The sequence below is a fragment of the Lynx rufus genome, unplaced genomic scaffold (genome assembly GCF_022079265.1).
Source record: "Lynx rufus isolate CCGP_SWC_20201006 ecotype Redwood Valley unplaced genomic scaffold, mLynRuf1.p SCAF_4, whole genome shotgun sequence".
NCBI lineage: Eukaryota > Metazoa > Chordata > Mammalia > Carnivora > Felidae > Lynx > Lynx rufus.
In genome coordinates this window covers 7,569,358-7,581,886 of record NW_025814856.1, presented here as the reverse complement: position 1 = coordinate 7,581,886, position 12,529 = coordinate 7,569,358, and the positions used below count along the sequence as shown (strand labels likewise).

The following is a 12,529-nucleotide window of genomic DNA, read 5'->3' as shown; positions in this document are numbered from 1 at the left end:
AGGCCCCGCCTGCTGGGAGAGCCCCCACTTGGCCAGCACCCATTGTTTGAGGACAGAAAGGGTGAGACAGTCGATGCGTGCAGGAGTGATTTCCTGTGAGTTCTGAAACATTCTCTCGAGAGGCGACCATGCACAGAGAGGCCGGGGATGCATCTGAATCCAGCCTCTGCCCTCACCCCAATCCTCCCTGCCCCTGGAGGGAATGTCGCCAAATACCATAAAAGCCTTGGCACTCGAAAGAAGCAGAATCACAATTATAATTATGTGTGATACAAAAATCTGCTTATGTTGCAGTGAACTTCAGAGAATTTAGCAAAAACCCGTCCAGGGGATGCCCCCTGGAAAGACGCTAACAGAAGACAAAAGCAGTTTACTGGTGCTTGCTATTGGGAAAGCGCTGGTTTTCCACAGGGGAGCAGAGGAAAGCCGCATCCTGAGCGGCCCTGAGGCGTGGTGGGGTCTCACTCATGGTCTCCTGGGCCTCGCCTTTGGGGGAGCCATCCACTTGGCCACCAGGCTGTGCCATGCCCACGCCTGGCTCTGTCTGGGGACAGGAGCTCGGAGGGACAGCACTCCTGGGGCCTGCCTGAGGAGGGAGGGAGCAGGCACGTCAAGGACTGGCAGATGGGAGAAGTCAACTCTCAGGGGCTCAGTCTCCCCTTCTGCTCTGTCAGCCCTGGAGGACAGGGACCCTGCCTCGTGGGACCCAGGGAGCTGGTGACCTGGTCGAGGCCCTGCTCTGCAGGTCCTCTCTCGTCACCTAGGACCCCACGCACGCTGGCTGTGGTTTCATCTGGGTCCCACCGCCCAAGTGTCTGGCCCCTGGCCTGGGCTCCTTTCCGACTGCTTAGCAACTTGGCTTTTTCAAAGTCACCTCTGTGAGATGGATGACCGGGTCTCAGTGCTGCCAGCAGGCTGAGGCCCTTTGGCTCCTGGCAACTGTGGCCTCCTCATGAGCACTTCCTCTCTTCTTTTCAAGAGAGTTCTAGAAGGACAGAGCAGCCCACCCTCTCCAGCCTGCTGTCTGCACATACTGAACGCACCCCGTTCTCCTTTTTGTTTACTATTCTGGAAGTCAGTAGTACCAGCACGATTGCGTTTTGGGTTTTGCTGCTGGATGCTCCCAACGTCACAACTGCGTTGAGCAGTGGCTTTGTTTGGGGTGCCTGGGGGACTCAGTCGGTTGGACGTCCGACTTCAGCTCAGGTCATGATCTCGTGGTCTGTGAGTTCGAGCCCCGCGTCGGGCTCTGTGCTGACAGCTCAGAACCTGAAGCCTGCTTCAGACTCTGTGCCTCCTTCTCTCTGCCCCTCCCCCGCCCACACTCTGGCTCTCTCACTCAAAAATAAATCTAACGTTAAAAAAAAAAAGAAAAGCAGCAGCTTTGCCAAGACAGCTTCCCTGAGGCTGGGATTCTGGAAGCTTTTTGTCCATTTGGGGTTCCTGTGCCTCATGAGTGCCCTGGCCCGCCTCCCGCGGCTGAGGTCTCCCGAGGTGCAGGCCCGACAGGAGCTAGAATCCAGTCCCTGCACCTTTTGTACTCTAGACACGGGACGTCTGGTCCTTGCTCTGGGCTGGGCACTTGACATACACGTTCTCCCCAAACTGTTATTCCAACTGCTGCAACGAGCACGTGGAGGTGGGAGGTTCGGCAAGCCGTGCCCAGACGCAGCCTGCTTCGGGCCTCCGCCTTCCAGCCTGTCCTTCAGGTTGTGCCAAGCGGGGGTGCCTGCGCTCAGCGAGTGCCAGCCTCCCCCTTCCTTCTGGGCTGAGCGTTTAGCCACGTCCTGCCCCATACTGGGTCCAGCGGGTCACAGATAGGGGAGGGCAAGCCACCCGCAGGCCGTCGTTCCCAGGCCGTGGGCCCCTGCCTGGAGTCGCAGGCTTCCCCTCTCCTGGAAATGGCCGGGGGTGGTTTGGCCACAGAGAACGGGAGCTTGTTCGCATCAACTCCAAAAACGCCAGGAGGTATCAGGAGGCCCTGGGCGCTCTCCTTGGGCCAGGCAGACCTGAGCCGCAGCCCACCGCCCACCAACCTGCACGCATCCCTCGATCTCCCCCGTAACCTAAGAGCTCCTCCTTCTCATGCTGACAGAACGGTCAGACACACTAACGGCATTTCTCTCGCACAAGGGACTCCCTTCCTCAGTGAGACAGACTGAGGTTTTCTCCATTTCACTTTTTAGAGATGCCAGTTGACCCGCAAGATTCACTCTGCAGCGCGCTACTGGGTGTGGAGACTGTGCCGCACGGGGCGTGAGGGCTGGGCTCCGTCGGCCACACGTGCTCACTGGTGGCATCCAGGATGGTGGCTGAGCCTTGGCACGCGCGTGGCCCTCGAAGGAGCTCACGAAGCAGGACTCTAGCGCTGGAATACAGTGCAAAAAAGTTTTGTAATAAAACCCTCTCTCCTCCGCTGGGCTAAGAAACTGCTGGAGAAAGGAAAGGACAGAGAGCAACGGGGCCGTCTTACAAACCTCTAGAATAATGGCATCACTGAGGATAAAGGTCCGCTTGGCCACCCTGCCTAACGTTTCTCTGGTGCAGTGAGCTCTGAGTGCGGATGGCCTGGGATTGGGAGCATGTGATAGAGGGACAGCGCACCAGGACGACGGGGGACTTTTAAAGCCACCCTCTCTCGAATAGCAAAGACCTTTTGGAAATCCACAAAGCCCCGAGATGTCATTTTTTATCCTCAGGAGTCCTCTGGAGACCCCTGCCCTGCCACCATGACTGCGGCGGCAGGCTTGGGGCCAAGAGCCTTCCTCACGTCTGCGTTAGAGGTAGACAAGTCACAGCTGCCTACCTCCCCGAGCATAAAACCCAAAGTCCTTCTGGTGGCAGCTTGTCCCTCCAGTGTGGGCTGTCCGTGGCCTCTAACATCAGCGTCTTTCTCTCCACCTCCTCAGAATCATCAAAGCCACCGCTCCCAGGGAGACGCAGCTGTAGCCCTCAGTTCTCTGACCCGCACCCAGGTCCCCTCACATAGTGTAATAAAAAAGAATGACGGAGGGGCGCCTGGGTGGCTCAGTCGTTTAAGCATCCGACTCTGATTTCAGCTTGGGTCATGATCTCGCAGTTCGTGGGTTCGAATCCTGCATGGGGCTCTGTGCTGGCAGCGCGGAGCCTGCTTGGATTCTCTCTCTCCACCCCTCCCCCACTCTCCCTCCCAAAATAAATAAACTTAAAAAAAAAAAAAAAAAGAAGGAAAAGAATGATGGAGACGTAAGACAGAGGCACAGATCTTCAGGTGTGCCAGGCTGCCAGACCCTTGGGACCTGGGTGGGCTTGACCTCTTCTTGAACTTGCTGTTACGGGATCATGCATGGTAAGCTCCCAGTTCTGGCCGCCTCCCTCATCGCTGTCAGATTTGTCCCTCTGGCACGTGCCACACGGTCCGCCTGTCTATGTGCTGCTGGCCGGGACCTGGGCGGTGGCGGTTCTGGGTATCATGAAGCAGGTGGCTGCAGACACTCACGTCCGAGTGTCTGCCTTGCACTTCTTTGGGGAATACGCCTGGAGCCGGAAGTGCCTGACAGCAGGGTAGGGGGCGTGCAGCTTCAGCAGATACGGGTGGGGGGACGGGGCCCCCTGCTGCCTTTTTCGGCAGCAGATGGGCTGTTCTCATCCTGTCTGCTGCGCTCACGGTCAGCCCTCCTCAGCGTGGTTCTTCTACAACCCGGCTGTGAACCAGTATCTCCCTGTGGTTTTAACTCACGGTCCCTTGACGGGCAGTGAGGCCGGGCACCCTTTCACGGGCGGAATGGTCACCGGCACTGCCTGTTCACGTCTTTCTCCTCTCCCAGAGCGGCCTTTGCTGGACAGGTTCACCGCAAACGCCTTTTCCAGTCTGTGGCATGTCTTCTTATTCTCTTGATGATGTCTTTTGGTGAATGGACCTAACTTTCAATCAAATTCCGATTTACCAATACTTCCTTTTGCACTTGGTGTTTCTCTTGCCCTGTCACACAGGTATTGCGTCTTCTTCGAGAAACGCTGACAATTCAATGTTTTTCTTTCTTTCCTTCTTTTTTTTTTTTTAAAGTTTATTTTGAGAGAGACAGAGAGATTGAGCAGGGGAGGGGCAGAGAGAGGGGGAGAGAGAGAATCCCAAGCAGGCTCTGCACTGTCAACACAGAGCCCGATGTGTGGCTCGAACTCAGAACTGCAAGATCATGACCTGAGCCGAACCAAGAGTCAAACGCTTAACCGACTGAGCCGCCCAGGCGTGCCGGACAATTCAACCCTTTTACAGAATTAGAGATGAAGCCAGTCACCCGGAGCAGTGGTCATTCCACCCTACCAGATCCTGTGTGTCTGTGTCCTCACTGAACTAGAACACGGGCCAGGAGGGCAGTGACCTCGCCGTTTTATTTGCTGCTCTATCTCTGGCACCTGGAACGAAGCCTGGTCCACAGCAGGAACTCAATGTTAGCCGAATGAAAGAAACAGACTGGGGTGAAAGCCTCAGGGCCAAGGAGCAGGGTTCAAACTCGGCTATGACGAAGGTCAGCTCGGAATAAGAGTGTTTCGTCGCCCCAACACCGCACGGTCATCTATACCCCGCCCTGTTCTGGAAAAGACTGGCACCAACTACCGGGAACCCCACTGCCCCCCAAAAGGATAGAACCGCGACCTCTTTGCATCAAAGACATCATCCATCCATATCCCTAACAGACTGAGACACCAGAGAGGCTTTGAGAGCTGGTGGCAGGCAGGGCTTGGGCACCCCCCCCCCCGGACTAAGTTGGGGACTTCTCCCACCCTTTCCCATACGCTGCTCGAAATCATGGGTCAGCAAACTTTTTCTGCAACCCACCCACTGGGTATAAATCTTTTAGGTTTTGTGGGCCATGCCGTCTCTGTCACAACTACTCAGTTCCTGCCACTGTCGCACGACAGTGGCCACAGACAACACGCAGAACAGTGAGCTTTGGCTGTGTTCCAACACCACTTCTGTTCTGAACGATGAAATTTGAATTTCATAGAATTATATGTCATGGAATAATATTCTTTTTTGAAATTTCCCAAATCGGGGCGCCTGGGTGGCGCAGTCGGTTAAGCGTCCGACTTCAGCCAGGTCACGATCTCGCGGTCCGTGGGTTCGAGCCCCGCGTCGGGCTCTGGGCTGATGGCTCGGAGCCTGAAGCCTGTTTCCGATGCTGTGTCTCCCTCTCTCTCTGCCCCTCCCCCGTTCATGCTCTGTCTCTCTCTGTCCCAAAAATAAAAAATAAACGTTGAAGAAAAAAAAAGAAATTTCCCAAATCATCTAAAAATAGCATTCCTAATTCACAGGTGATACACATACACATACAGGTGGGCCAGACTTCACAAGCAATCAACCAAAGGTGGTACCCAAGGTAGATCCTTCTAGTCCAGTATAGAAGTGGTCCTCATCTGCCAGGAAGTACTCCCTCTCTGTCCCTCAGCCCTGCTTGCCTTCCCAGAGTCGAGTTCAGACCATTTTCCTGTGACATCTTTAAGCCCCGGGACCATGTTCTCCTTGGACCCTCCATCAGTTAACCGAGCCTACAAGGTCCTGGATAAGAGGAGCTCAGGTGTTTCAAAACGGATTTAGCTGCAGGGGCATCTGGGTGACTGTTGTTTGAGCGTCCGACTCTTGCTTCTGGCTCAGGCCATGGTCTCCCAGTTCATGAGTTCGAGCCCCACGTTGGGCTCTGCACAGACAGCTCGGGGACTGCTTGGGATTCTCTCTCTCCCTCTGCCCCTTCCCAGCTCGTGAGTGTTCTTTCTCTCACAATATATACACCTTAGAAAGTTTTTTAATTAAAAAAAAAATCAGAACTGATTTATAGCTGTTGACAATTCATGGGTATTCTGAATTGTAGACAATTCAGAAGGTATTCCACAGGGATGCCTGGGTGACTCAGTCGGTTAAACGTCTGACTTTTGGTTTTGGCTCAGGTCGTATCTCACGGTTCTTAAGACTGAGCCCCATATTGGGCTCTGTGTTGAGCCTGCACGGGGTGGAGAAGCCTGCATGGAATTCGATCTCTCTTTCAAAATAAATAAATAAACATTAAGGGAAAAAAAGGTATTCCATAAACAAAATTTGAAAGTGGAATGATTTGAACGTATTCATTTACTTGATCAGTAGAGTCTCTTTCTAGGTTCAGTCTGTTGCCACACTACAAAAATTTATGAAGAGCCTCCACCTGCCACGTGTACCCCCCGAAAGGGTAATCTCAGCGTTGGGTCTTAGGGCCACGTGGCACACAAGTGATTCTGATTCCAGCACCAACGAAAGGAATTGATGTTCAGCAACGAGTCCACTGAGAACAATGGTCTACAGGCCATCGGTCCTGTGCCCTCCGCACTCTCCCAGTAGCCAGAACTGGGGGAAGCTTTATTTCAGGGTGCACGTGCCAAGGCCAAGACTGGCTGTAGGTTATGATGCTGATTAAGTGTTTGATGAGCTCACAGTTTCAAATGAGCCAACGACATACCTGGGGGCACACGTCTCAATATTAGTTCGACGAAACCTGTATCTCATGTTTTTAATTTTTTTTTTTTTAACACTTATTCATTTTTAAGAGACAGAGAGAGACAGAGAGCAAGCAGGGGAGGACACAGAATGGGCTCCAGGCTCTGAGCTGTCTGCAAGGAGCTGGACGCGGGGCTCAGACTCATAAACCGTGAGATTGTGACCTGAGCTGAAGTCAGCTGCTTAACCGACTGAGCCACCCAGGCTCCCCAAGACCATTTCTTTATTATTTTCCCTGCATAGAGAAGGAGCACATTGATGAAATGCATGAGCACTTTAGAAGGATCTCACACAGGCCCCACATCAGGCTCCATACTGACAGTGTGGAGCCTTCCTGGGATTCTCCCTCACTCCCTTTCTCTGCTCTTCCTCAGCTTGCTCTGATAAACTTAAAAAAAAAAAAAAGAAAAAAGAAAAAAAAGAAAGAAGGATCTGACACGGGATTCTGAGGGAAGCAGAGGGTGGGACTGGTTCACCCCGATCTACTTATTTCTGGAGTCCAGTGTACCTGTCCTTTTTTGAGCTCATATGTAATTCTAGTTTTTTTAAAAAAATATTTTAATGTTTATTTGTGCCGAGAGAGAGTGGTGTGTGCGCATGTGGGGGAGGGGCGGGGAGGGAGAGAGAGGATCCCAAGCAGGCTCCACACTGTCAGAGTGGAGCCTGACGTGGGGCTCGATCCCACAAACTAAGATCATGACCTGAGCCAATACGAAGAGTCAGACGCTTAACCAACTGAGCCACCCAGGCGTCTCTCTACTTTTTTTTTTTTTTAAGTTTATTTTCAGAGAGAGAGAGAGAGAGAAAGATGTATGCGTGCGCACACGTGAGCCACGCAGGGACAGAGATAGAGAGAGAGAGAATTCCGAGCAGACTCCGTGCTCAGCACAGAGCCTGACTTGGGGCTTGATCTCACTGTTGAGAGATCATGGCCGGAGTTGACATCAGGAGTCAGACATTTAACCGACTGAGCCACCCAGGCGCCCCTGTAATTCTAGCTTTAAGACCCTTCTAAGACAGCTGCGCTGTTGTCTTTTCTTTGGTGTGCTCCATTTCTGACCACTCACTAGCAGGGAGTGAAGCCTCAGATGGAATCGGCAGGATGACAAACGGGGCAGGTGCAACTGCACGGGGCAGACTCAGCACAACACGGCAAGGCTGCCTGGGCTAATCCTCCCGTGGCTTAGAGCCCCCACTGGGCCTGCAGCCTGGCCTGGGCCTCCACTCAGCCTGGCCGGGGCCCTGAGGATGGGGATCAGTACTTTTCGGAAGACATCTCACCTCAGCGTTTCTCACGACAGGCTCTGGGCTGGGGGCCAGATAGAAGTGCTGACCCCAGACTTGGACCCAGGGGCAGAGATTCTGAGCTTGGACTCCAGACAAAGGGCTGTCTGCTACCCTCTCTTCTGCCACAAGGGGACTATCCTGAGGGGCTTGCTGCCACCTGCAGTTACCTCTCCTGGGGGGACGCTTTGGGGGGGGGACAACCTTCCCTGGGGCTTGTTACACTGCCCGTTTTTCTTGCAAATCAAAGGTACAAACCTTTCAACTCCGAAAGCCATCTTCTCTTTGATTCTAATCAGGGAGGTGCAGGGCTCCTGCGAGGGCACGGGGAACGTGACTGCAGGTTTTGGGCAGTGGCTGCCAGGCCCAGGCTGAGGCTGCTGCCCCGGCTCTGGCCGGGGCCCTTCACCATTGACATGGATCTGGGGCTGGTCTACGGGCAGCATGCCTGGCCCGCGACGTCTCACTCGGGGTCTCTATAATCCCATTGAGGGGATTCTCCTTCTGTGCTGCGGACTCGGAAATGGAGACGTGGACATGGATGAGGAACCCAGATCTCTGTGACCTTCAAGCCCTCTGGCCCGTTTAGGGTTGCTGCCTCTTGGCAGGGTAGAGGGGGAAGGGGGCCCAGAGGGGCTGCTCAGCGGGGTTCAGCCGGGGAAGCCTCTACACATGTACCATCTTTCTGAGCCATCGTGAGTAACTTGCAAGGACCTCCTAAGAACAAAGATGTTCTCTTCTGTGACATCAGTACGGTCAAGTTCAGGAAACCTGGCACTGACACCTCTGCTGCTCAGCATGTGATCTTTACAGCAGCTGTGACTCTGCCCTATCGCTGGTAAAGGTCAAGCTCAAAACCCCCGTGGGGAGCACAGGTTCTATGGAGGGTCCTCTGGAGCCTGCCTGCTTAAATGGCTCCTTCCGGCAGATGCAGTTCTCTAAAACCTCCCCTGAGGCACCAAGTACACACTCCAGAGCACACACCCACCTGCTGACCGGCATTTGGAGACAGTGCCCAGATACCATGGCTCGCTTCTGCTGATGCCCTCTGAAGGATTAAGGGATGGAGACATCAACTGGCAGCACACAGAGCCCCACGACAAGGTCCCAACCTGACCGGGAACCTGTGCCTAACTCATCTGTTCTTATTTGATCTTATTTTTTGCAAACGTTTTTTAATGTTTTTATTATTTCTGAGAAAAAGAGACAGCGTGACTGGGGAGGGGGGCAGAAAGAGAAAGAGACACAGAATCTGAAGCAGGCTCCAGACTCTGAACTGTCAGCACGGAGCCTGATGAGGGGCTCAAACTCGCAAAACCGCGAGATCATGACCTGAGCCAAAGTCGAACGCTCAACAAACTGAGCCACCCAGGTGCCCCTGCAGGTTTGGATTTTAGAGCGAAAACCCCTACCTCCAACTTTCTTTCTTTCTTTTTTTAACGTTTGTTTATTTTTGAGAGAGAGACAGCACAGGTGAGGAGGTAGAGAGAGATGGGATAGAGGATCTGAAGCAGGTCCTGTGCTGACAGCAGTGAGCCTGACGCGGGGCTCAAACTCACAAACCGTGAGATCATGACCTGAGCTGAAGTTGGACGCTCAACAGACTGAGCCACGCGGGTGCCCCTCCAACTTACTTTCTTAATTCTGGTTCCAATTCTGGCTGTTAATTACAGGGTTCCCTGATGCAGTTTGAGATTTCCAAGCACCAAGGAGAAGGGACCCTGTGGGGTCCTGAACATGGGAGTGGCCCATTATAGCTCCCTTGCCTTCCTTGGCTTCCTCTGGACATAGGATGCCCATGCCCTTGGCCTCAGGACCCCTGCGTATGCTGTCCCCTGTCCCCTTTGCCTAGGACACTCTTTTCTTCCCCTTCCCCCGGAAGAGGTGCAGGCCCCTACGTATCTTCAGGCTCTGCTTCTGTGGCACACCTCTTCAGGCCACACTGGACACAGGGGCCTTAGGAGGGATGGGTGTGGCAGCCCCAGTGGGAACAGGTGCGAAGGGACCGAAAGTTTCTCGATCAGGAGGTTATCTTTGGTAGATGAGGGCAGAAGCACAAAGGTAATGTCAAATGTGATTACACTGGTGTTTAAATACACCTGGGGGAGATCTCGAAGTACGTAATCAAAAGCAACATCTGGAGTGACGCCAACGAACAGAAGGGCGACCCTGCTCACACACAGCAGCAGAGGTGCAGAGGAACCGCTGCCATCACATGGCTGCGTGGAGACGCGGCCCCGGCTCCCACAGGTGCTGGGGGGGGGGGGGGAAAACGCAGCACCAGGGCCTCCTGCCCGCCGAGGCAGACTCGGGACACGGCAAACCCAAAGGCTGACAACGTCCTGTAATTATTCTTTGGTGTCTGGGAGGAACCAAACTGTTAACGATTCGTTCTGTCCTCAGGCTTCGTGTTTAACTCAAGTATAGAATTTAGCTAATTAAAAAGTTCTGGAAAGTAAAAAAAAAAAATAAAAAAAATAAAAAATAATTTTTAACACAAATCTTTCATGGTCCCTTCTGGAAAGGAGTTATGTTGGCAGTCTGAGACAAGAAAGCGTGTGTTAGGCTACTTCCAAATTTATCCCATTCTCGTTCTCTTTGGTGTGGCACAGTAGCTGGTCCCTCAGAACCTTCCAGGTGCCTGACAAGCATGCCCTAAGAATTTCACCTGGTCCAAAGAGAGGCCTGGTTTTTGCACTAGGCTCCTGGGAGGTGAACTCTCAGCCCTTGAAATGTCCTGCCTGATGGGCTGCCTTTGTTTACCTGGGGTCCTCGGGCCCAGAGAGTCTAAGAATGCAATTTAGGGTAGTGGCGATGGGTCGTGTGGTGTCAGCTCAAACCACAGAGGGCCTGGAGCCTGAGGCCAGTCACATGGGTGGTCAGTCGTGTCTCTGTGAACAAGTTCCAATAAAAACCCTAGACGTTAAGGGTTCCTTGGCTGGCAGCGCCCTGCGTGTCTTGTCTCCTAATGCCGCCAGGAGAAGTCTGCTGTCAGCGACTCTCGGGGGAGAGGGTGGCTGGAAAACCTGCACACAGAACTCTGGGACTCTGGCCCCCATGTCAATCTTTGTCCTTTCACTGTAACAAACTGAAACTATGAGTTTAACAGCTTTGAGAGTTCAGGGTCCGCCTAGAGAGTTGGCCTGCCTCAGGGTGCTCCTGGATCCCTGAGCTCCGCGGCTGGTGTCCGGGGTGAGGGTGGTCTCACTTCTCACCCAGTTGTCTCAACGGGGGGGAACCATACTGTTGTTTTCCCCAGGGTTTCAAACTCTGTGTTAATGAACGTCAAAAACATCCATTAAACAGGTCAGCCTTTTACCCAAACATCATCTTTGAAAGCATTTGCGATGTGGTAACTTTTTCAGCAGGAAAATGAGACTATTTTCCCGAGTCTACGTGCCCTGCTTGATCTTCTGTGTGACCACAGCAAAGCAGCAGGCGGATGGACGTGCTCCAATCGCGAACGAAAGGTTTCTCAATGTCAGCTCGGGGAGGATTCCTTTACCCACCATGTGTACCGTTTCACTCGCAACTCCCCCATGTCTCTTCCCAGTCCTGTGACGCCATCTGCTGCGGGAAAACGCGGGGTTAAATGTGAACCCCGCACCAAGGCCTCCACCGGGGTGCCCTGCCACGCGGGTATCAAGTCGGCTGGGAGTGCAGCTCTGGGATTCCAGAGCTGGGGCCTTTCATCAAACTGGATCCCGGAGTCCCCACCAGGATCTCAGCCGCCTGCAAGAGAACAATCTCAACAAGGGATCACTGAGCCCTCAGAGCCGGGTTCAGTGTAATGGCTGACTAACCACTCAATCTTGCACGTGCAAGAAAAACTCTTGCAGATGTGGAAAGACAACTGTTTGCAGCAGCCGGGGGAACCACTTCCTCTTTTCTCACATGATACACAACGAAGAATGATGCTCAGAAGGTCACAGGATGACTAAAAAAATGGACACGTTTTTGGCCGCTTCCAAGTATCTTTCTTTTTTTCTTTTAAACTGAGGCGTGACACAATACAGGAAAGCGCACCTATCTTGAATGCGTAACGTTTTCACGTCTTGAGGTAACCACTGTTCGATACCCATCACCACGGGTCAGCTTCTGAACTTCCCATAACTGGAAGCATACAGTAGGTACCGGTGTCTGGCTTCTTTCACCCAAACAAAATGACTAGAAGATTCTCCCAGGGAGCGTCAGAATGACTGTCCGGTGGTTTTTGGAATTCTGCTCTTTGATTAGGCCACCACTGAGATAATTTTCCTACGGATGGACACCAGGCTGCTTTGTTTGAGGCGGTCACGATCCAGGCTGCTACGCACACGTGCTTGTATGTGTCTTTTGGTGACATGCGTGGCTCAACGACCTCTGGGTGAGAAGGTTTACGGCCAAAGCGCCGTCCACCCCCGTTAAGCGGCACGTAGGTACAACTACTCCACGTCCTTGCCAGCTCTGACGCAGTTCTGGCCATTCCGGTGAGCCTACAGAAAGAAGCGCCTCTGGTTTTCCCGGGTGCTACCTTGACATTGTGCACTGATCCCGACCACCTTTTCACACGCTGACGGGTCACTGGGATGTCTTCTTCCAGGAGTCCGTCTGTGACTTTTGCCCATTTTAAGATTTCAGCCTGCGGGAGCATCCACTGACTTTGTGAGGGCGTCCTCGGATGAACCAATGTTCTTAATTTCAGTGAAGCCGAATTTATGAGTCTTCTACGGACAGCAGTGCCTGTGTCCGTTCAGGAAG

At 53.1% G+C, this 12,529-nt stretch overlaps 1 protein-coding gene across 9 annotated transcripts in view; it reads right to left on the bottom strand.

The window, feature by feature from the left end:
• SMARCA4 (SWI/SNF related, matrix associated, actin dependent regulator of chromatin, subfamily a, member 4) overlaps nucleotides 1-12,529 on the bottom strand; it is a 90,735-nt gene that overhangs the window by 4,452 nt on the left and 73,754 nt on the right. The window contains exon 31 of one of the 9 annotated variants that reach the window (XM_047097144.1): nucleotides 1,320-2,368. The exons of the other annotated variants lie outside the window; for them this stretch is intronic. Coding sequence (XP_046953100.1) covers nucleotides 2,176-2,368 — 193 coding nt within the window. The 3' untranslated portion in view covers nucleotides 1,320-2,175. Of the gene's footprint in view, nucleotides 1-1,319; nucleotides 2,369-12,529 lie in introns of those variants that run through there. 9 annotated transcript variants of the gene reach the window in all.